The 25,794-nt window shown below is 40.2% G+C and overlaps 2 protein-coding genes across 4 annotated transcripts; both read right to left on the bottom strand.

The window, feature by feature from the left end:
* Positions 1–654: 654 nt before the first annotated feature.
* On the bottom strand, positions 655–18,065 carry atf7a (activating transcription factor 7a). 3 transcript variants are annotated; one of them, XM_034144685.1, is made up of 12 exons: positions 18,013–18,065; positions 12,488–12,559; positions 9,684–9,780; positions 9,111–9,223; positions 8,579–8,731; positions 8,342–8,490; positions 7,537–7,630; positions 7,315–7,434; positions 5,886–6,035; positions 4,802–4,990; positions 4,247–4,352; positions 655–3,490 (listed from the first exon to the last, which is right to left on the bottom strand). In XM_034144685.1, the coding sequence occupies exons 2-12, from the start codon at positions 12,533–12,535 to the stop codon at positions 3,261–3,263; spliced, it is 1,449 nt and encodes a 482-aa protein (XP_034000576.1). In that variant the 5' UTR covers positions 12,536–12,559; positions 18,013–18,065; the 3' UTR covers positions 655–3,260. The 3 variants fall into 3 exon arrangements, with proteins under 3 accessions (XP_034000576.1, XP_034000577.1, XP_034000575.1); XM_034144686.1 differs by lacking the exon at positions 18,013–18,065 and adding an exon at positions 15,556–16,704; XM_034144684.1 differs by lacking the exon at positions 18,013–18,065 and having other exon boundaries at positions 12,488–12,839.
* Positions 18,066–20,660: 2,595 nt separating this feature from the next.
* On the bottom strand, positions 20,661–25,171 carry asb8 (ankyrin repeat and SOCS box containing 8). The gene is made up of 4 exons (XM_034144687.1): positions 24,982–25,171; positions 23,449–23,625; positions 23,251–23,355; positions 20,661–22,728 (listed from the first exon to the last, which is right to left on the bottom strand). The coding sequence occupies exons 2-4, from the start codon at positions 23,575–23,577 to the stop codon at positions 22,093–22,095; spliced, it is 870 nt and encodes a 289-aa protein (XP_034000578.1). The 5' UTR covers positions 23,578–23,625; positions 24,982–25,171; the 3' UTR covers positions 20,661–22,092.
* Between the last annotated feature and the right edge of the window lie 623 nt (positions 25,172–25,794).

Below are 25,794 nucleotides of genomic sequence, written 5' to 3' on the forward strand. Positions count from 1 at the left end.
ACTCACTAAGTGTCAGAAAACACAACCCTCTCTATTTTCCTCCATACCCAAATCTCTAAAAAAGGGACTGCAACGGATCTGATACAGACTGATCCAGATTTGAACACTTCTATGACGTCACAGAAGTGGCGCTACGGCTATTGGGCCAACTCCACCAATCAGGAGGAGACAGCCACGGCCATTGCCGTTCGAAAGCGCTGGAGACGCTGTAGTACATATGCCAGGCCTGTAGATGGTGCTGTTCTCACAGAATCAGCCCTTGCAAAAACAGGGGTAAAAAAGTCCAAATTGAGCGAGATGAGGCATGGCTAAAATGCATGATCTGTTTGGTATTTTGAAAAAAAAAAAGTATAAATATGCCTTATATAGGTATGGTCCTATACTATATTATTATAATATAGCATGATAGGTCCACTTTAAGTAAAGGAACCAGAGTTACTCTCTACTAGTAAAAAAGCAGACGGTACAATGTCCTTTCATAAACTGTATTCTCTTGTATTCAAATACACTGACTTGTGCGGTTAACAAAAAATGACCAAGTCTTCAGTTGTTTTGTAAAATGACAGCGCTTTTACCCAAAACTATTTCAGTCATTGTGAAATACACTGAAAACAAACAAACAAACAAACAAACAAACAAACAACCCAGACTGTATAACTGTTCATTAACATGTAGTTTCTTTAATTAAAACTGCAGCACTGTAAGTGTTCATAGTATTCCACTTGGACATGCATGGAAAAGTAAATATATTCATATAGTACAGATATGTACAAGGACAATTTCCGAAATCATCAGTCCAACAATGGGAGTGTGAACAAACATGAGTATGCTATGTGCAACCTTCACATTGTTGCATCTTTCATTAAATTGCTCTTTTCACAACAATCCTAGGTAACTTTAATATGCCAGAGACTGTAATGACGTTTGTTAGTTGACCAATTAGAAAAATAAGTTAGAAAGACACGACCAAATTTATCTTTTAAGATATAACAAAGAGGACCCAAATCGCTTTTTGAAAAAGGACTGACATTTCTCGAACAAAAAATAAATGTGTGTTAAGGAAATTTGTGTCTATATTCATCAGTACAATCAGAAGCATAATGACAAAGGTTGCATTGTGCTGAAAAGAATACACAAAAGAAAACAAAAACTGACAGAAAAAGGTGCCAATGACATGAATGATATGAAAACATGAAAGCTAAATATAGTTTGACTTTTCATTTCATACGAACAATCGTCTATAAGCGACTGCCAGCCAAATATAGCGCCAGCTCTGAAGTACAACAAAATGCCGGGGTCGCCATTGGGACTGTAGGACAAGAGGTTCAGTCAAAGGTGAAAACGTTTAAAGTTGCTGATCAAATTCCCATTAACGTATACAGTACAGAGAGGAGACTCTGAACATCTGATATCTCTGGAAAAGACCAAGAGAATTTTAAATGAATATAAAAACTAGGAAACTTGCATTATCTTAGTGCATAAAGACATGCCCTTATGTTGATGGACAGGTTTTTGAAATATCACATCTTTAAAATATATGATTGATCAGATCAGACCAATATGCAGGAAGACAACATGAAAAGAAAACCGCTTGTTTAGGAGTTTATGTAAAATATATCTTAGTGGGATTTCTAAAGAAATGGAGCTGTTCAGTCACAAGATATCCAAAAGTGTTCCTTCCTCGAAGCTTGGATGTCTTATCTGAGTCTCTCCACCAGATGACAGACAAGTACTGGATCATTTGTGTCACTGGAAGAGAGTTGTCACTTCTTTTAAAGGCTTTAAAGAATCCATTTTTGGTTCCTTATTAGTTGTTTTTCATTTGATGAAGTTAAGAAGATATATATTGTTGTATGGCTCAGGAGCAAATCTGTTCTAGGGGGGGGGGGTATGGGAGGCACCAATGTGGTTTTAAGGCAAAAATGATCAGACATTTTGTGTGAGAGTGTAAGTGCAAGTAAAAGGCAGTGATATACTGCAGAGTGTGTCACTGTGAGATCTGAATCACAAAATAACAGTCAGGCTATTTACTTCCTGCCCCCAAAAACACGTACACAGGGTGGTCTTTGGAGATTCAGACATCTGATTTGTAGTCCTTATGGCTTGGTTTAGGTTTGGTAAAGAGCAGAGAGATTAAGGGGTTCATCGCACTTCCAACGAGCAGCAAGGATGTGCAACCATCCTGAGAAGTGTGAAAATAACAGTTACAGTAAGTCCAGGGCCCACACACAGAGAAACACAGCCACTAGAATATCTCATATCAAATGGAAAAGGCATCCACTTAGAAAACCAGTAACCAGAAGAACTGTTGAAGAGGAAAGGAGGAGGAGGGGCTTATTCCCTTCAGGTTAGAACAGATTTAAAGATCATACTCTGTCAATCCAACTTGTTTTGGACTTATCTGGGAGGATGTGCCAATTGGTTAAAAAGTATAGCTGCACATAGCTGTATCAAGAACACACTAATAGAAAAAAGTCACATGCTAACAATCCAGCTATTAACGAATCAGATCAGGAGTAGGCAAACTGCTAAGTACATAAATATATACGCACAGAGCTTATGTTTATGAAAGTTTATGAATTTTCTAATGAAGGGGAGTAATTGAGGTAAGGTTTTTGGGTCCATGTTGAGATCACCTTGATGTGGAACCGTGTACAAAAGGTTTAACGTCAGATCTGAGTCACTGACGTCTAGACAGCTACTGCATCTTTAGAGGATGTGTGCTGTGATGGCGTGTGGGTGTGTGTGAGGCACAAGGCACAATTCCCTGCTGAAAACAGTGTAAAGCCCTGCGTGTTGTTTGGTATCTGATTTGATCGACGAGGTTTGTGCAACACCTGTGTGTTAGAATCTGTGTCCGTGTGGAGAGTTCATTACGACACTCAGAGCGATGCAGTCCTACAGTCCAGTGAAGAGGTCATTTAAACTGAGGGGGGAAGGAGAGATGAGGGGGGGGAAGCACAGAGGGGGGGGGGAGACGAGGATGAAGTTTGGAGTCCAGCCCCTGTAGTCTATGGCAAAGTGAACGGGAAGCTCTCTCAAAAAAGTCTCAGTCCATTCCCAGAAGGCTGTTGCTGAGCTCCAGGCCGCAGCGTGACGGCTCCACAGGAGGGTCAGAGAGCGGAGGAGGCAGCCGCGGGGGCGAGGAGAAACTTGGACTTCGGGGGGAAAGTGTGGGGGGGGGGGGGGGGGGTCCGCTGCTCTTTCCTACCCCTGGGTGACGAGTGTGAGCCAAGTCTGGGCCGTGGTGGCATCGCTCATCATCTGGCAGCCGACTGAGACTGTGCAGCCATGATAATGTGAGAGGGTCCGCTCTCAGACCTCTGGTGCTGGCCCATCCCTGCCAGCACGGACATGGCCATGGCCTCCGCTGCTGCCCTGCTCAGCCCGTTGTGCCCTGCGGAGGGGCTGTGTGCCAGAGAGCTGTGCTGGATCACCGGGGCAGGGGACCCCGTCGGCTCCGAGATGTCTTTCATGCTCTCTTCCACTGCTAAACAGGAAAAAATAGATAATGACACGTACAGATTTATACTTAAACAAGCAAATGCATTTCACTTTTAATTTTGAATACACTCCCTACCAGCCATACTAAAAGATCTATGGACATTATTTGGTTGTCTAGCAGGTCATTAACAGTATCCCCATATATATATATATATAGTATAGTTTTGGGACATTTACTTTAATAGGGGAGTGACTTTGTCTTCCACCACCAAAGGGAAGGACATCAACCCCTGTTATTAAACAAAACAATAAAATAGTAAATAAATAGCAGGTCAATTAAATACATAAATATTACAGCATGGGTTCTATGTACCAAAAACAAAGACTCCTAAGTTAATATTTACAACATAGAATTTAAATATGCAGCATATGTGAAAAATGTAATCATAATAATCTACATACATTGCAATGATGTATATAACTCCCTGTAGAAATATTACAGAAACATAATGTACCATATACCATAAGGCCACTATAAATGCACTACTCGGTACCACATAACCATAAGGAATATTATAGTTATACAACAGCAGAGAAAATGCCAGTGTACAGTAAGGTACTCGTAGGTCTACTTAGTTTGTGGTCCAATTGTGAAAGCTGAAGACACGGTTCTGTTCACATACATTTCACATTGAGTTTTTTTACTAGCATGTGACCCCAGAATGACTCTGTAATAATGATTATGAATGAGAAAAATAGAGATAAGAGGAAACCAGGCGAGTAACAATTAAAAAAGGTTCACCTAAGTAGGCAGTCTTCTTCTGTAGATTCGTCACAGGACAGTCTTTGTGGGCCAGCAGCAGCTGCTTCAAGTGAGCCACCTCGTTTCGCAACATGGACACTTCGTTCTGTGGGTTCAGAAAATAATGTCTTACAACACTTTTCAATAACTCATAGAGGATGCATATCATGGTAAGACAACATAAATTGAATTGAAATCAGAAAGACCATTTCTTTTGGAGCTAAAAGATGATCTAAAAGGTTAAACTCCAGTACACCTGGCAGAGCAGAAGTGGTCATTGAGTTTAAAAGCTGACCTAAACCCACAGAACAACACAACAAAGATGTGAGGGAAGCTGTGAGAAGTCCCAAACGGTCAATTGCTGTAACTTCAAACATTTGTAAAATGACCCTTTACCACCTGAAACTGATGGAAAACACCTCTCAAAGTTCCACCACTAGATGAATGCCTGTCTATCGACCACAGTGAGGGTAACTGTGCAACACAGGCCTCCCGCAGGCCTCATTCTCCCCCCCCCCCCCCCCCCCCCCCCCCGCCCACTGCAGGCCCACTCACCGACAGTGAAACGTTCATGTTGCAGAGCTCCTCGGCCTTCTTCTCCAGAGAGCTGACCCACATTTTGCGTTTCTGTCTGCAGCGCGATGCCGCGGCCCGATTCCTCTCGAGGAAGCGCTGCCTTCGCTCGTCGGGGTCGTCTTCTCCCGTCCGCCGCCGACGCCCACCTGTAGGCTGCGCTGGAGATACCTGCAGGGAGGACAGCGCACGGGGTGAGGAGGAAGCAGAGACACAGGGGAGGGGAGGAAGCAGAGACACAGGGGAGGGGAGAGGAAGACAGACGAGAAAGAAAAAGGGAAGTTTGAGTCATAGTTTCATTATTTTGGTCAGAGAACATTGTAGTCATCTCATTACTAAGAAGTACAGACACATTTTCTCTAAGTCAAAAAGGTGATATGTCATTCATCCAAAAGGCACAAGCTCAGTTATTTACACATTTCCAAATCGAACAGATCAACAAGTCTTAAGGAAGTTCGTCAAATCCACTCTTCGAGACGATTCAAGACATCCTCTAACGTTTTTCTTATTTGTAATTTGTTCTTACCGAAGAACGGATTATAAGTACACTGCTCAAAGGTTTGTGCAAAAGTATTAAGAGACTACGTTTTCATCATTTTTACCATGATGATCTTATATCATAGAAGTTTAAAATTACAAGATTATCTTTCATTTATAGTAGTCTTTTCAGAATTATTTTCAATATTGTTACAAAGAGTTTTTTCAAATAATTTAACAACAATTATTTTCTTGTGTTACTTTACATCCTCTTCTGAGTGACGCTTCTAAATATAACAGCTCTATTGGCATTCACTTCCTGCAGAAGGAACTTCACAAGTTTTTTTTCTACCTCCGTCCTCTTTATACTTCAGTTTGCAGATTCTTGCGTTAATGCTTTAATTTGTTCTTTTAGGTTTCTGTGTGTGCACACGGCCCTGCAGTCTCATGCCCTTATTGGACCGGACCAACTGGCACTGTTGCTTTCTCTTTACGAAGACAATGTGATTCATTGTTATAAGACCACAGGTAAGAACAACCTGAACGCCACATTACAGTAGGGTCCTGGACATTAGACGATCCTCTGTACCTGAGGTTGTGCAGGTGATGGAGCGTCTGGATGTTGGACCAGCAGCTGGCTGTGCTCCGCCCTCTGAGGGGCCATGGGGCTGCCTCCCATGGACATGGCCCCCATGCTGTACCCTAAGGGGCTGTGCTGTGACAGGGCAGCCTTCAGACGCTGCAAGAAGACAGTTTGATCAATAACAAGCACACCTGCAGCTCAGTGACACAATCGACATGCAATACATCTGTTTTTATGCTACATCTCTGGTGGTTTTATAACATATTTAAAGAAAAAGACTATTCTTTGGGCATGTATTGTTGAAAAGGAGCTCTTATTGTGCATACATCTGCGCCCTTGCTGCTGACCTGACAGTGACACACAGTTTCAGCGCTTTTTCAGCAGCAGCATTTCATGTGACATCCTGTTCTGTCTCCACCCTTTTGTTCTGGGTTCAGCTCTGGAGGCTTTGTAGCTAAAAGCCAAATAAGGTTATATGTTCCCTGAACAATTTTCAGAAGATGTTGCTTTGTGATATGGCTTCTTCATTTAGTAGCAAGTAATGATTTAGAGAACATCTGATCGTGGCAGTGAAGGCACAAAGGGAAGGCACAAAGCATTTTGACAATCATTATATGGTAGATTTTGGGTCCATTTGTAATTATTCCAGTACGCATGTATATTTGTGTAATGTCTTATAAGCTCTGATCATATATTTCCGAGTATTGTTCCATCAAATGATTCGTTTCTTCAGTCCAGATAGCCTGTATTTCATTCTCGGTGAGGGAGTTAAGCAACATTAGGCTGCTATTTAGTTTTATGATGTTATCAGCCTTAAAATAAAGTGTTAATTAAGTTATATTAAATGGGTTAGTCTTCATTTATTAGATTAGAGGAGAGTTTGTTGTTGGCGATGACCGCAGTGATAATGTCTTGAATTTTGGAAATGATTGGAGTTGTTAGAAATGTTTGGATCACAGAAGTAATTCTACATACTGTAGCCACCACTGACATATTTATCTCATCTTTATCTACCACTGTGAAGAAACACCGGGGTTTAAAAAATAAAAACAAGACGTCAACAGTAGGATGGAAGCTTAAACTACTCCTTACAGCCCAAACACAAATACATTACACTTGAGATTGAAGGCGCATCCGGTGTGCAAATGGCAGATACCACCAAAGGAGGTACTTTGTGTATGTGCAATACTGCGCACACAGACCACACTCACTTAGTCTTATCGTAAATACTGTTGAAACATGGAGCTCTGCGTTACTTTATCTCAGAATCAGAACAGATTGTGTTGTGCTGGAAGGGTTAAATAAACAAGGAACGGCAGTAATAGTCATATGATGATCCAAGTGAGCCAGTGCTGAAGGAAGGCTGCAGGGTGAAGATGGAGACAAAAAGAACAGATAGAGAAATATAAAAATAGAGAGCTAATCGAGTGCTGACCATCTTGGCCTCTGAGTGGATGCTGTAGCCAGAGGGGGAGTTAGAGCCACTGCTGCTGCCTCCCAGAGGGGGGCCGGGCATCCCAGGAATGTTGGGTACCATGCACATGGGGCGGGCCAGCTGCAGACCAGAAAAGATGCGCAAAGAAAAAAAATGTGTTAACAACTTGAACTAACTTCTTAGCTATAATACGAACATATCTAGACTGATGGTTGGCCTTACGTTAATGACAGAAGGTATGTGCATTGGACCAGGGAGCAAAGGCACGGCCTGACCAGAGGGAAGCATCATCATGGGGTAGTGGCTGGTCGGCGAACTACACGGACACACAGGAACAGGAAGTTAAGTCAAGTTTAGATTGCAATTTGATACCACAAAGTGTTTGTAACATAGCTAGTATCGACATGAGGCAAAACAATTAACCACTTCAACATAAAATCCACACTTACATCCATCAGTACTCGTCCAAGTCGTGCATACAAAGACTTTTAAAACCCACAGAATTGTATATCACATGTAATTGTTTTCTTAATATATGTTAATGTCAGATTAAATGCACAATGAGTGAGGCTTTGGTGAAAAACATGGAGGACAATGATACATGAAACAACTCACACAAAAACAAAAAACACTGTCTGTAAATTGTGCTTCAGAATTATCTCGATTAAAATTGCAATTCACCATATTATCTTGATAAACATCATAATATGCTTCAACGTTTTTAAATGGCGTGAACACATACTGGAATCAAACAAACAAACAATGAAAAAATTCTAAATGAAATAAAATAATAAAATAATCGCAACATTGTGTGAGTCTTTCTTTCATACATGATCATTCCTGTATTTTCAAGGCTGTATTTTTCACTTCTATAATTGTATAGCAAGCTAAACTGCTCTTTCAATTCACTCATGTGAGGATATTATCCTGAGAATGGAACTACACCTTGATCAACATGTTTTCTCATTGTGATCCACCTATTTGGTCCCTTTCCTGATGAAGTGAAAGGATGTGGAACTGCACTCACCACAGGGTACGATTGGAGGGCGGGGTTTGTGTGATGACGGAGGTGGGAGACGGCATGGTGGGATGAAAGCCATCAAAGCCCAGGTGTAGTGGGAGGGAACCTGGACGCATAATAGTCGGGGTGGGGGCTGAACTCCTGGGTGGTGTGTCCTGGGAGAGTAGTACATCATTTAAGGAACCGCCCTTCTCTCTACACACTATACTGACAACCCCCTCCTCCCATTGTGTTTGCTCTAACCTGAGGCTCTATGCTGTAGTCTGAATCATCAGAGAAGGAGTCGGGGCTGCTTGGTGGCGAGGAGTCCACCTCTACAGGTTCCTCTTCCTTCACCTTCACCTCTGATGAGGCCTGCATTCTCATGTCCACAGCCACTGAGTTAGGAGCAGGGTGCTGAACAAAAAGGGACAGTGAGATGAGTTCACATGACTTATAGAAGACACTCCCGGACTACAGCACATTAAAAGAGGAAGCTGGTATTTATCACACAGAACAGAATAAAAACTGCTGGAGTTAAAAGTGAAATAAATACATTAATTGGAAGAAGCTGTAGCAACATTTTGAATTATTATGACACACATACAAAGCGCATAAGGAATTTCTGCTAGAGACATCATCAACTCATTGAGGTTAGAGAAAAGGAAGTAAAAAGTAACTTTTCATTATGTGGGAGTCTTGTAGGAAATTCCATAGTTTGATGTAATACATAAAAGACACAAACACACGTACAGGTAACACATGTGCAAAGTCATTGACCCCAAGCTTCTCTTACAGAGTTCTTTGCTCTCTTTTCATCATCGTCGTGATTGAAGGAGTTGTCCAGCTCGTTAAACAGACCGACCTCCTCGCAGTTCTTTAGGAAGCGGGTGGGAGTCGGAGTCTGGTCTGGAGAAGAGGAATGCAAAGAGATAACTATTTAAAGTAATGTGTTCACACTTAGCTAACACTTAGCATTACATATACTGTAGAAACCCCTACGTATGATAATCAGAGGTATGCTAAACAGTAGGGTTATTTTTGTAATATTCATTGGATTGACATCTTTAAAATGTGTTTTTTCAAAGGCTCAAATACACAATAAATATGGTTTAAAATAAAATCATAATAACAATATAAGTGTAGCCTTATTTGTATCTGCAAATGTAAAGGAATATAATATTTAAACCAGATTTAAAAAGCTGTGCAGCATTTAAATGTAGATTTATCATTTGAATGTCAACATGAAGGAAGTTTTAAAGCTTCAAACTATCCAATACAACCCTATTAAAACAGTCTGTATCTGAATGCATGGAACATATATTTAACAATAGCAATGCTTTTATATAGTATCAAATGAAAACAGTACCTGCAATAATGACAGAGTCAGTCCTGGCTGGTCCAAATTTCAGAGTCATCTCATGCTTGTGTTTGTGTACAGACAAGTGGTCCTCATTGGTAAACCTCTGGGACAAGTAACCAAGAAACAAAGAGGAAAAGTAAGTACATTATATGAAGTACCGTACTTAATTGTCTACTTGTTCTGTTGACTTTAGGAAATAGTCTCTTGGAGATGTCGACCAAGGCATACAGCATGTAGCTTACTGTATACATATTGAGACAGACCATGGAGAGCACTGTATGTGTGGTGTACTATTCCTCATGTCTAATAGCCCTAAATGGGTCCATTATAGCCGCAGCACATGGGCTCAAATATCATTACACAAACTATGAGTTATTTAGAAAAAGGAAAAAGGGCTTGTGTTGATGATTTCACCAGCACACAAATGTAGGGCTGGAGCAATGGTTGAGAATGTCGACATATTGTAGAAAAATGATGATAAGCATGGGAAAATAGCAAGGGCAAATGAGTTTACACGTTACAACAACATAATGCAAGTGGGAGCTACAGGAGGTCGGCCACTTGCATATCAGACTTTTAGATAGAGCACCATTGTCTTCTTTTGACAAGTGGCGAGGTGAATCAGTCAGGGACGTAGGAGGGATAATCCTGGCTCTGGTGCCGGCCTATTCACCAGTCGCTGCAGCCTATTTTTGGGGGCTGCGTTGCCGTTGCGAGTTCAGTCGAGAGAGAGCGAAGTGGAAACACAGTCAAGTGTCAGGGGGCTTATTTTTAGCCCTACCAGGCAGCATCACCAGTACAACTACATGTCTCATGCGTCGCTCTGAACAGGGCGACTGGAGGAAACTATCTCTGACTAATCTCCCTGTATGAGACACTGGCAGATAGGATTACTCCCCAGTCCACACAGTTAATGCTGGGCATCGCAAAATGGGGTGCCACTGTTGTTGTTGTTGTTGGTGTTGTTGTTGTTGACTTGGTAAAAGGAAAACCCCGGGCCAAGCCAAGAGTCAATCATCCTCGTTCTATTACGGGCATGATTCAGCCTTTCCTGGTAGACAGCTGTTGCTTGTAAAGGGCAGAGGTAAAATGGCATTTAGACATAAGGCGCTCGTAACATAAAGGATGTTCTGTGTCTAAATGCACACAAATAAATATTGTGAAAGATGATTGATATAAATGCAGCACATGTCTGAGCTTCATAACAAGTTGTATGGTTCTTAAGCTGATATATTATCTAAGGCTTTGTATTGAACCCACACGTATCAATATTTTTACATTACCCTTGGATCGAAACAAATGCAATTTGTCAGGATTGTTTAAATAAATCGACTGTGTGCAGCCTGCACTTAACTGCAGACATGCGGTTTACAAACCAACACTAGCTCCTGAACATGGTGGACATTTAGCAGCTACAGAGCGAGATGCATATACTCTACCGCCGTCCTGTTAACGTGACATTTATCCAATTAAAATACTACTAAAATGAAGGATAAGGATATGTTTGACGTTTTATTTATGTATGTTTGAGCCTTTTATTTGAACTTGCTTTATTTGATGTCTAAGATACACATTTTGATATGACTTGCATTATTTTGCCCTTCTCTTTATACTTCGAGGAAGCCTGAGATCCAAAAATGTTTTATTGCCAACGAGTGCTTTACTATAATTGTTGCTATTATGATATTAAAGAACGTGGAAGCTAAAGATATTACTGGTGGGAGTTGACCGAGACCAATACAGAGTTAAAAAAAAGAGACTATTAGATTAACATTTCTCACATTGACAGGAACATGACTCAACATAAATGATGAAGTAGCTGTTAAACAGCCAACTGTTTGCAAACATGTTCACAGTGACATTTATAGCACAGTTATCTTCACTATGCCTCGGAAAGCTTCCACATGATTCTGTTGTTTTAACTGCCTACTAAATTAATAATCTACAAATGAAATATACAGATTGTTTACATCAAGGAAAGACATCAAAAGGAAGGTAAACATGTCCATGGGAGGGGTCCCTAGGTGTCCATAATGTTCTGAGAGGAAAATAAGCAAACAGATCTTTATTTATTTATCCAACATCTGCATGTATGCTCAAACCGCAAATCCCATGATCCTCCTGATCACAGGAAGACGGCTCATGAATCACAAATGTTTCTGAACCACATAAACACTTTCTTGCTCTAGACTCCAGGAGAGATAATCCATCACTAGCTAAGGGTATCACACCCAACTGAACACAGGATCAGACAGCTTCTTCAGCATCAGACATGATGTTTCCTGTGTTGAATAATCATGAGTCCTAGAACACTTTTTTTTTATTTGCTGTGATATCGGGCCAAGCCCCAACCGTGCACCACGTTACTGGCATGTGAGAGAACTATTGGCACTCTGAGTCACTGCCGTGGCTCTAACCTGTGTCTGCAGGCGTTGAAAGTCAACAGTGACAGGTTGAAACAATAACTGCGCTCTGATTACTCACTGGAGCCTCCACTGAGTCACGGCTGAAGGAGACAGTCTCACAAGACAGCATGTTAGCTATCTGTGTGATGATCATAAAGATTGTTGCCTAAATCACAGCCAGTTTGCTTACTCTGGCTATGAAACAAAAGTGAAAATAGCTATAGTTTTTAAGGTTCTCTCGTTGTATATATGAAGCTTTATTCTATTCAAATAACTAACTTTATACATTCAATCATAACGAGTTACAGTCAACTGCTGTAGAGTACTTCAACAAAGCATAAATAACCCACACCACACATACATGCACTTATCTGATAGCTAGAAAAAAACAGGCAGAAAGCTTACCTGTCCACAGCCATGAGCGTTGCACACAAAAGGTCGGTCGTCCCCCATTTTTGCGAAGAGCTTGCAATGTAACTGTGGAAGAGGAGAAGAGGAGAACATTGCTGCCTTTTTCTTTCTTGATTTGTGAAATCCAGAAAACAACACAACGGGATGCTGTGGCTCGTAGTCTTTAGTCTGAGCAGGAAGCCGAATGCTAATTTAAAAATAACCCTGGCAAAGGAGGAAAACAGGCACAGAGGCAGCGAGACCAAGTTTCCCTGGTGATACTTCCTCCACACAGGGGGGCTTCTGGTCTGCGAATGAGGAGCCGCTTACACGAGAGAGAGCGACGGCTACTGTTTACACAAAGACATCTCCCTCTGCTTCCTTATCATTTTCCCTCACTGCCAATCCCTCCTTCTCCCATTACCACTCCCTCTCCTCACCTCTCTAGCACAACCTTCTGTACCCCTCGTTCAATCTCGCTCTAAATCAGCTGTTTCTCTCACGCACACACATCTCTGCTTTGGTCATTTCCCTCAACTTTCTGTGAACTCTCATTTGCACGAATATCTTGAAATGGGCACATTGGCACGGACCTGACAGTGTACTGTACCTTTGTTGTTTGGGTTGAATCTAACAAACCTGCTCTTTTCTGTATTGATATCTGACTGACAAAATATAAGTGATATAATACCACCATTCAATACTTGAATACCTACAATGTTATATCACTATTACTGTTAGTGCCTTGATGATGATAATGTTATCATGGGTAGGTCTGGGTGTCTGGAAAAAAGATTATTATGTAAAGGCTTCAAGGTACAGCCAAGGGAAATACAACACCTTTAAACTATTCAATATCAATATGATATAAATATGATTATAAATCACCTCCCACATGTACCTGTACTAGATGGCTGCTGCGATAAATAAAATTGACAAAGCTATTAGCTTTTTAAGTATATCTGATTAACAAAGTAAATTCATTGAAAACGGCAATGAGACTAAATGAAGATAATAGTGCTGTAAAACATCATAATTATGAAAGATTGTATTGGGGTGCCATTTAAAGCCATTCAATAAACAAACTGACTACTGCAACACTCAATAAGGACTTTTGAAACAGTCATGAGCATACATATACAAGTGTTAAGACTGAAACACTTCCACAGCTTTCCACAGGACTACACATCTGATGCTACGTCCCTCTCTTCCTGGGTAATGCTATTGTCAAGAGTTAAATATGAACATGCTTATGTTTGGTTTCTCCTCCTGTTGTGTCTGAAGCTGAAGTGACATACACTAAAGCTGTGGGAGGCTCTCTGCTCCTATCAGCTGTTTCCACAGAGCAGAAACCCCCCCCCCCACTCCCAACACAGCTGAATACCACTCCATGTGAAGACAAACTGTGAAGTTTAGAAAAATAAGTAACATTTAAATCAGGGAATTTTATGTTTGGTTGTAGACATGGAAAAGCACATTAATGTTTCAGCACTCTCAACGGGCCCAGAGTGCCGTCTGGCAGGCGACTATTACACAACGCTGCACTCACACTACTGCAACTACCAACCTGCATCGAGGACCTTGCTGTGTAAAAACCTTTCAATAAACAGACTGACTAGTGCAACACTCAACAGGGTTTCTGCTCAAACACAGTCATGATCAGGGACGGCTTTGATCATTCAACACTACCTACGGATGGGACAATTAAACGCTTTTATTGCAGCTCTTCATTCAAACAAAAAGAATCTTACAATAAGCTTGTGATCTTGGTGAGTTTATATTTCGGGATAATTGTGAACGTCCTCGTATGAGTGACTTGAAAAGAATGTCTTGCTTTTATGTTAGACAATTGAAAAAGCCTGATTCATCATGAAAGAAAGAACAGACTCACACATTTGGCAGATAATTGATAATAAAAATAAGTGTTAGTTGCTGCCCTAGCATTATCCAATTTAATATGTTCAGCTATTTCACAATTTGGAAAGCAATGCAAGTTTATTATTGTTATATAACTGAGTTAGCGACCGTGTTGACCTACGCTGTACCTACAACATGGTTAGAGTATGTAGTCTAACATTATTGAGTGGGACACATTATTCATTATGTTGGCCCGGCATAAATGTCTGAAAGTTTTCCCAGTGTTGAAGTCAGTATATTTTCCTCCTTCCTCCCTCCATTTCTCTCTCTGCCGAGGACAGCTGCCCCTGAGCCAACACATGATTACTGAAGCCCTGCGCTGGAATACAACGCTCTCCCATGACGCCCAGCCTGCAACAGGCCCAACCACTGTTTCTCCCAGCCCCGTGTCTTTATGGAGGGGAAGGGGTCTGCTTCATGTTTGCAAGCACAAGCCCTGTCCCTCTCTTTCCAGATCAAAGGGCCGATAAAGCAGAGCAGTCTGATTTCTTGCAGACCTCCCATGCTCTGGAGAAAGGCAACAGGTTGGTGCCAGAGGCCCTCACAAAGTGCTTCCAATCCACTGAGTCTATTTGGGCAGAGATGTGTCTGCAAACGAGATACTCCGTCTAGCTCGTTATGCCGAGGGTGTGGACTGTGTGGGGAAATGGACACATCTGGCGTGAGGAGTGGGAACAGATTTTCAGAGTTTACATCTTACTAAAGACATGCTAGACATTAACTTGGCTGTCTGGCCCCGACATTAAAAGTGGGATTTTGTGGGAAGTCCACCATAAATTTCAGATGTGGAAAAATACCATTTGTTTTCTTAGCTGCCACAACCCATATCTTAACCTGATTAAAACAGATGTGTTGAGGTCTTTTCTTTAGCATATATTGCCTTGCCTCATGTAAGACAATCTTTGTTGAAGGAAATCTTCCCATACTGCAGCACTATCTGTCATTCTCTGCTCAATTAACATGAACATAGAAAATAATTAAACTGTTAATTTATGACCTTGTCTGTCAAATGCCACTTACTGAGAATAAATATAATAGAAGTAATGAGTTGACAGTGTAAAGTTTAACTGCGCAAAGTTAAATGCCAGATCTCAACAGTGAGACACAATCAATCAGTCTGAGCACATCACTGATATTTATTACAGGCATGGATATATCAAGCCCACCTATTTTTGCCTCCTTTCAGTCAAGGTGACATGGAAGCAGTCAAAGTTCCCAAATTCCTGTCCCTCTCATTGAGCTGCTGCCAGAGTCCCACCGTTAACTTGGATTTCTCCGACTCAGCAGGTGTAGGGGAACGAGTCCCGGCTATAATCAGCCACAGCCATCCAGTGTTTGATGCAGCCTGCTAGGAAACTGGCTAAACAAACTGTATTAATAGCTCGCGCTGCAGCCATGACTGTGGAATCTGAGGCTTGAATTGCCAGAGGGTAGGGGAGACCCCACAAAAAGAAAAAAAAGCCACAGAGGGGGGAGGGAGGGAGTGAAATAGTGAAAGCCCGTCAGCGATGGATCAATTGGAGGATCAGGGATATTTGCTGGATCAAAGGTGAGGGCGTGTAAATGTGTGCTGTGAGCTTTAGAGACCGGAGATCTGGGCAGTAGCTGGGCGGGTGCAGCAGCCAATATGTATTTATGTAAGCAAAGTGAACCTGAGATTTGGTAAATGGAACAAATGAAATCCTATATCTATGTGTGCATAACTAACCAGGCCTAGATGCCAAATCCATGCTGCGCTAGAAAACAATACGGGATAGACATGGCATGGGCAGTTCTCTATAATTAAATCAAAAACTCTGTGCCAAGGTTATTCACCGTCTGTCATTTTTATAAACACTTGCCGTGAGGTTTTGGCTCAATGATGAAGACAAATTGAAAAGCAAAAAAACAAGTCACTTGATGTCGTGTATCTCAAATAAAGCCTGCCAAAAAGCCACTGGGGCTGACAATCATTTTTGCAATATTACGCTCTAGCATCGTCAGTCAAATAATGGAATATAATAGAAAAGACTTCAAATCACTGACATTTTAATCAAATGCTTAGACTCGTAAATAAAAGCATACATGTTCAAGAAAATTGTATTACAAAAAAACAACATTTATTCACCATATGCGTGATGTGACAATGTTTTAGTTGCTGTAAAGACCATTTCAATCGCAGAGAAAAATCCCATATATCATGACTCAGAGTGGGTCAAGATGTTTGGTGGGACCGTCTGCTTTCTCGGGTGTAGCTTTATGTGATGGAATGAGGTACAACTCTGCCAAAAACATGACCTACATTCCTAATGAAGGTGTTGACATGCACGGGGATGCGGATCCTCGGGCGTTCAACAGCTCAAATTGCAATACTATGGATATCATTATTACTTGAGACTTTGACTCACATCACATTTTACTGCCAAACAACAGACAGGAAAATATGCTTTGTGAGTTTGCAGGGATGTGAACGAGGTCAATGTCAAACTGAAATCCAGTGGTGTGAAGTAACTAAATACATTTACTCAAGTACTGTACTTAACTACAATTTTGAGGGACTTGTACTTTGAGTATTTCAATGTTTTGCTACTTTGTACTTCTGCCCTGTTACAAATCAGAGGTATATAGTGTACTTTTACTCCAATACATTTATTGAATACCTTTAGTTACTTTGCAGATTTTAAATAATGATGTAAAATATAATCAAGAAATTCAAAAGATACCCTGCAGCTAACAAAGTAATTCAAATGAGCTGCAACTTTACTATATTTGATAAAAACTTTAATTAATTAACTATAATCAGAACATAGATTATATTTTAGAAAATCTGCATAATGAGTACTAAGAAAAGTATATTTTGATGCCAATACCCAAGTAAAGATTGTAATGCAAGACTCCTACTTGTTACAGAGTATTCTTACACTCTGGTATTTCTACTTCTACAACATCTAAGTACTTCTGCTGAAATCCCAAAGTCCAGCAAACTCTAGTTCCTTCTTCCAGACATAGCCGATTGACTTGAAAAAAGTTTGCCTTCATTACCGTCTGGCGACATACGGGCACACTTCGCCCTGCCTTTTCCCGTAACAAGACCGCCTTTTCTCCTCAGTAATTGGTTATAAGCACGTCAGTCAACGGTATCTAACGCACGCAACGCTTTGGATGCTGTCAATAACATCGTGTAGCTGAATCTCATTGGTTAGAAACCCGAAATCAACTTTTGTATCCACGAAAAACTAATGGCTAGCTGGTGTGGCTAGCGTTAACACAGGCCGAAAGCACATCCAAAGTGTGTAATAACAGCGCTACTACCAGCTTCAACGATGACAACTAACACACATTACAAGTTATTTAAATATATCTGAGGTGAACTGGTATGTTTTAAAGGCATTAAGGGCAGTGAAAGTCACAAAAGCAAAAAAAAAGCTAACAGTTAGTTGGTTAGCGGACTGACACTTGAGTGCAAAGCGAGACAGTGGGTCCGAATGAAGCGCTGCCACCACAGTTTGACAATTAAACAGACATGTATATTTAACTTTAAAAAACACCGAGAACTTAAGCATCGATGGCTACTTTGTCATAGTTTAGTCCGGTCCACATATATATAGTGAATTTAAAAGGTAATAAAGTGTTTACAAACTCACCCTTGCGCCCCTCTCTCTGGCTCCCCTCTCCTCTCCTCTCTTGGAATTTGACACTCCCCTCGACGTCAAGTCATCGCGAGAATTCACCTCAGTTCTCGCGGACAGGATTACTTAAATTATATAATTATAATAATTATAATAATAATAATAATTATTATTATTATATAATTTAAGTAATCCTGTCTAATAATAATAATTGTTATTATTATAATTATTATAATTATTATAATTATCATTATTATTATTATTATTATTATTATTATTATTATTATAATAATAATAATAATAATAATAATAATAATAATAATAATAATAATAATAATAATAATAATAATAATAATAATAATAATAATAATAATAGCCCCTACCTGTATTGCATATATACATTGCAAAAACTATGATTTACAATATAGCAATTTAATTTATTGTCTCTTGTGTTATTGTTTAATTATTTCTGTTTTACTTCTCAGACACAAGGAATTTGATAATGTGTTTACCTTCTTTGCTGTCTGTAAATGTGTTGTTAAATAAAGAGGAGGACATTTTTTTGTGAGTATAATGTTGAGAGGAGGGGCTCCTGAGGTTTATGTTGTTGCCTTCTATTATTATAATAATGCATAAATTGTACCTACATGCAAACACAAGCAAATATTTGCTCTGTCAATGTAGACCCTAAATATAAACACACAAGTGTGTTATTTTAGTATACTACATATATGTGCTTCCATTTTAAACCCAATTACTGTTGCATGATGTATTACAATACACATGATGAAAGCAAATAGTTGAAACCATTGTGTGAACAAATGACCATTAAATTGAGGGGGGTCTTTTCCCCTCTTGCTATGGTTTCCTTCCTGATATTCTCCCCCTATTCTCTGTCCTTGGAAGTGTACGTCCTGACTGTGGCAGTACAAGGCAACATGCTGTATAAACCTCAAACAATAGGCCGAAACATTAATAATACAATTGGTTGGATTTGAGATTATGCTAGCCAGCCTATAGTAAAGTGGTAAAGTACACCATTACCAATAGCTAACAACACCATTTCATCCCCATATCTGGCCTTAGTATGTACTGTATTAATGTATGTCTGTATGTCTGTATGTATGTCTGTATGTCTGTATGTATGTATGAATGAATGTATGTATGTACTGTATGTATGTACAATTTGTCTAAATTGTTTGTTTGGAGAACAGTATAACTTTATTACTGTTTTACTCTACTCATTCGTGAAATCAGAGACAAGGCTATAGGGCCCCCTAGTGGACAATCAGACCGTTAAAACATGCTTACATTGACTTCTGTGGGCCTATTCCTTTAAAGGGAGCACTATACAATACAAATACACAAGCTCTTAATTGACCATCTTAATGTTTTGCCAAGGTCACCACTGTTTTATGCCTGTGTTGTGTCATAAGTTCTTTAATGCCCAAAGTATTTGAAATATCTTGGAATCAGCTCAGAGTAAGAGTCAGGATTGTAAACGTATGATGGGGTTTCTCATATTGGAGCTCCTCAGGCTCTCAGATTAAAATGACTGTATATCAGTTGACTGAGTGCAGTGGTAATAGTGTACAGTCAGGTGTTGTTGTTGTTGTATGGCATGTTTGATCTCGTAGATAATGTTGTTTAGAGTTTAATTGTGGATGAATTTCCAAAGCAGCATCAGTCTCTGTCATTATGACACAGACAATGACACTGACAATGACACTGCTAAGGATGTTCCTTAGAGGAGCATGGAAAATGTAGTTTAATTAGCACAGAGCCTTAATCGCAGTGTATTAAGGTGCAAGCTAAACACAGCTGTAAAAAGTGAAATTGATGATGGCTGACATTTAGATTTAGAGTCCGCTGTTGTGCATGCTGGCTCACCTTCACTTACTGAACGGAACAAAGCCTTTGTTAATGTTATCAATAACACATGGCTTTCCTGCTCTTATAAGTAAAAATGTCTGCTGTGAAAAAGCATTATGCAAAAAAAACAACCCAACCTGATGAGGGGCAAAATTATGAAAATGACACAGCTAATTTGTTTCAGCAGGGTTTCATAGCCTATTGCAGCTGATGATTTGCCGATACATATGGGCTTTGACATCTGACATTGACACAGATAACATTTATTATGGTGACGTTCTAATTAAATTGTCCAAATTGTTACAGTGAGCAAGCATGACACTAGAGCCATGGTCAAGATGACTGGAACAGGGCCATAATAATCATTATGATGGGAATTTATATTGATTCAATATATATATGTAGGTTTCCTCGCTATGAAATGTTCTCAGACCGAAGGGTGTCGCCCTGACCATTGTCAGGCAATTATCATATGGATGTTAATTGTAATTAACATGCTGTGCTTCCCCTCCTGTCTGCCTCCCACCCAATTTAGGACTGTAATGTGGATTGCCTTCCTTCCTGTGTCTCATCTCTATAAATGACATTGCTTTTCCGTGTAACGGGTCAGATCCTGGTACTATCTACTAGTGCAGGACCTCTGTCCTTTCCAGCTGGAAATATGATTGATTCTGTTAAATGCTATAACTCTTTATTAAATAACACAACTTTGGTTTAAGCTTGTATATTTGTTCTTTTCTTACCAGAAGGTGATTAAGTGTGGAATTTCCACCACAATTATCACCCTGCAATTACATGTCAAAATAGCAGATTTATTTTTGAAGAACAATGGAGAGAAGAAAATAAATGAAATATAAAAAGGCATTTACTTTCATTGACAAAGAAAAAGCACTTTTGCAGGTGTACACAAGACATGATTCAAGGTATCTTTTTTTATACAGCAGCCCAATGGGAAAACAAAAACCAAGCACAGAAATTATCAGATGTCAAACAGATGACATGACAAACGCAAATATATATCATTCAAGCTTATTAAGTGAATCTTTCAAGGACAAAAACGTAGTAATCATGCAATTTCTTGGTTCTAACATTTAAATTAAAGTTTTTTTTTTTTAAAACATATGCTACAAGAATGAGGACCTAGGAACACATTTGAAAACCCTTTCTTTTGCAAGGTAAGACTGAGAACATCCATTGTAACACAAACAAAGAAACAACATGTATTCCTCCTTGGCAACTGCATCTTCATTAAAATAAAAGCCAAAATAAATAGTAAAATCGCATATGAAAGCAGGCTAGTGGACGTCACTTTTAACAGCGTTGAACACAGGACTAGAACAATGTGTCTGGCACATTTTGAGAAACTTATTTTAACCTAATTTTTTTTTTGTTGCAACATGTCATTGCTACATCACAAACAAAGCTGTTTCCATCGGGCACAACATCTTCTATGCTGGGCAGAGAGTGTTTTTCAACTTTTATTTTTTGTCTTTCCTTGGTGTTGCAAAAGTGATAGTGAGTTCACTGGGATGTCATTGAGAGAAAGATGGCCCCTCCAACTATTATAAACACTACATAACATTCTTTAGCACTATTTCAGGACCTGACTGCCTGCATCATCACACTTTAGCCCTTATCTTATCTTACATTTAAATCTCACAATGAGCATATACTAATTCTACCACCAAACTCAACATTTAGGATTTTCCTCATGCTCCGTGACAAACCATAATAACATTATAATTAAGTATTAAAAATGTAACATTAATACAAACATAATACATTTTGCATAATGAAAAATCAATAATAAGCCTACATGAAGCCTAAAAAACCTGATGTTATAGTTTTTCTCTGTACTGCATGGGCTGAGAAGAGACTTCTCTTCAACAGGCCAGCGTTAGCTACATGTGCATCATTTTCAGCTGTAGAAACAATATAAACATGAACTGGGGCAGTCTTCTTCCAACAACTGAAACTGATCACACTAAAACAAATGCACTGCTAATTAAGAAGTTTCCTCATAGATAATCAAAATAAAGACCTGGAGGTTTGAACATCTCTCCTGGGGCATACATCTGTACTCATTTGCAAAGTTTGATGAATGACGGGCCACTTTCAGACAGTATCTCACAATACCATGACACTCCCTTGCCAATAACTGCTTTCTGTTGAGCTAATAAAAAAGCTAGTGAGGTCTGAGAGCTCCCCAAAGGTGTTATCCCTTCAGTCTCTCAGCAGTAAATATTCTTTGATAGTCTCTGGTAAAGGAAGCTCTTTTACAGCAGTGGGGAGGAACTGGACCCCGAGACTCTGGCGGATGGCACAGCGCGACAGAGAGCGCAGCGTGGGAGCCTGAGACACCATGTTGGTCAGCCTGGCCAGCAGCTGGGGATCCTTACTCAGCTCCTTGGGAAGCGTGCCGTCAGCCCGGCGGATCTCAAAGCGTCCTGCAGCCCGGCACAGCAGCTCCAGGCACTCCTCCTCCTGCTCAGTGCCCAGGCCCCGGGCCAACAGGGCCACCAGGCGGGAGATAGGGGTCTGGCCCTTCAGGTTGGTGACATGGACCTGGGCGCCGTAGTCTAAAAGCACCTTGACACTCTCCAGGTTGCCCTTCATTGCTGCCCAGCTCAAAGGCGTGTCATTGTTGTAGTCCCTGGCGTTGGGAGAGGCCCCGCTCTCCAGCAGGGCCCTCACACACTCTGGGTTATCTTTGAAGGCAGCCCAGTGGAGTGGAGTGTCCTTGTTGCCGTCCAGGGCGTTGGGCAGGGCCCCGTACTCCAACAGCAGCTCCACGCAGGTCTCATCCTTCTCTGCTGCATAGTGCAGAGCTGTGCGGTTATATCCATCCAAAGCATTCACCTGATAGGAAATATAATGTTAAGCACAATGCTCTGATAAGGAGTTACACTTTTGGACATATTTATATTTTAAATCATGCAAACACAATTACCAGCACAGAAGGGTGATATACTTTTTCTGCATATGGACTGTGCACTTTTAAGTATGAGCAGCAGCACAAAGTGCAAAAGGGCTGGCTGAAGTGGGATATAGATTAGAGGGTGTGGTGATTCAGCACAAAAATAACACAGGGAGGCAAAAATAATTTGAAGGTCAGGAAAATGCCAAACTGTTTTAGCGCTGCTCGCAAGTTAGAGGTTCGGTTCAGAAAAAACAACCCATTCAATCCAGATGCCAAAGCTTTCTTAAAGAGAACCCCACAGAAAGAGCTTTAACAACTGGTACCAGCTGCAGGGCAAGGTTCAACTCTCAACAGGCCAACTTTAATATAGTACAGTGGCCACCTAGAAGGTAGAAAGCTAACCTATAATCGGTGTATGATATCAGGTATTGTTCAGTGTGTAGGAGTCATCTATGACGTACCTCTGCGCCCTTCTCCAACAGCAGCTCCACACAGTCAGCATCAGCGACCATACAGGCACAGTGCAGGGGCTTCAGAGTGCCATGCATCCGGTTTACATCAGCTCCCTTGGGGTATACAGGAGATAGAAAGATGTCAATATAACTGAAAACATTCACAAATATTATACATTTGAAGTTGGACTGGAAGATGAGGCCTACCTTACGAATGAGATCCTCCACATTGTCGTGTGGGAATGAGCGAATGGCTGCGATGGTGCGGATGAGCCGCTCGGACAAGGAATATTTACTTTGAATGCTTTGCATGATGTACCACATAGTAGAGCTCATGTGTAACTGAGGACCATGGCACCCAGGCCAGGGTGACACTACGGCACACTGAAACACACAATTTAATGAGTTTGGTTTAATAACTCTAAAACAATGGTGATTCTTGGGTCTTACAAAAATGTAAAGAGTCAAACAAAACACATTTTTAAATTACCTCAAGGCTAGTGTTTTATGGGTTATTAGATCTTTTTCAAAACGTTTTGGGAGAGAGTGCATGTCACACAACACAATTTAATGATGCTTTAACATAGATTTGCAATGGTTCCAGCTAAAATGTTAACTGAAGTTCCAAAAAGATAGTGTTTTGTAAAGCTAGTGTGTGTCAAGATTTAATTCGAAGGCTTTATTTTCATATGCACAGTAGTTACAGTGTAGTTATGGCAATGAGTCAAGTCCCAGTTTCCTCCAACAAGACATAAAACAATTAAAAACATTTTGAGAAAAAACTATAAAAATAGTGGAAGAAATAGAGTAGAAATAAAATAGTTCAAGATTATGTTGAAGAGAATGACCAAGTTAATGCAGAAGTCTATATACATGTAAAATAGACTAGGATACACAAGAACAGAATGTATGTAAACATTTAGATATCTGTAACAGTCCTTTATAAATTACATTGGCTGTACATAAATGGGTCGGGAAATGTGAGCTATATTGAATATCTTGTCTAGCAATATCTAATTTTATCTGGGAGTTTTCCCGTTTTCCGAAATGCACATGTCAAATAACAAAACATTTTCATTACTATAAACTCATTCCAAGATCACAATTCCATGCATTAACGTATGATGACAATTACAACATATTGTATTAGACACATGAGCACAAACAACATTTGACGAACTGAATAATTGTGTCCCGTTCTTTGATCATATTGTTTTTGTTGTTAGGTAAATACTGACAGGACAGCATAGCACAGGCAGACTACATGGTGTCTGCTTTTACTGTAGTTTGGCGATGCATATGTTTAGCTGTTTCTGCTCAATGGGAAACAGCCAGCAGAATATCAGCCTGTCATTTAGTACACGGAAACAACTGACTGTCACTTACAGCTAGCGTTAGCTCACTTGACAAGAACATGCTCCACGACAGAATAACATAAACAGCGATGCACGTTTAATACTCAGTGACATGTGTTTAAAACATAATCAATAAAAGGTAAGTACAAAACACACGTGCCACTTGACTTTGAGCAGAAAATATCCTCGGCTAAAACATTTTCTGCAGCTACCTTTAGCACCAAGTTAGCTAGCATACGAGCTAACGTTAGCATCCAGAGGAACAGTCGACACTCGTAGGCGAAAAACAATCAACTGACATTCACTACAAATACTCGTGAACGCACTTTCAACCCATCTTCGCATCATCCATGTATAAATGACTGATGCTAATGAGAGAACGTACCGTTGTGGGTCCACGGTGTGAAGTTCTGACAGGTTACCGTATGTTAGCTGCTCGGCTCCATAAACACAGCGCGTCACCACCGCCACGCCCTCCGTCCCTCTCTTTAAACCGGACAGGTCGCCTTACTCTGCGACAACACTTCACATAACTTGATGCTTTTATTTAAACGCCGGCTGTTTACGATGTCTGACTGGAAGGCATGTCTTTAAAAAGTGTGCTTGCGTTCCCAAAATAGATGTGGCCTCCAGCATGCCGTGAATGCCTCGAGCGCATGACCATGTTAAGGTACAGTGGAACAAGTGGCTTCACTAATCACTGTCAGGACCCCTGGTGCACAGCAAAGACACAGATATATGCATATATTACACATTCAAGACATTACACCAAATGGATCAGGGGCACACAACATAAATGGAAAATCATACTCTATACATATTTTGTTAAAAGTTGTATTATTAAGCAGGAGGACCTGAGGAGGAATTTAGTTAAGTATGGCAAGCTTTTATTACATATCTACCTTATCCGCTGTGGGTTGTAGTATAGGTGTAATACACTATTATAGTTAGAGTATCATTTCTAGATTTATTTTGTATGGAACCATTGTAATATATAAATTGGGCTGCCTTGAATCTTTTTACTGTATTAATTTCAGGTGTCGTTTTGCAACATGGAAGTTTCATTGCATTTGTATTTGTCATGACTTTGGGTTTTTCATATAAGATAAACACTTCTCTCACATATTTTTGTATATTTAATATCCAAACTAGTTATTAATCAGAAAGTTGAGAGTCCATTACATTTGGAAACAAGTGT

The sequence above is a fragment of the Trematomus bernacchii genome, unplaced genomic scaffold, assembly GCF_902827165.1.
Source record: "Trematomus bernacchii unplaced genomic scaffold, fTreBer1.1, whole genome shotgun sequence".
Lineage (NCBI taxonomy): Eukaryota > Metazoa > Chordata > Actinopteri > Perciformes > Nototheniidae > Trematomus > Trematomus bernacchii.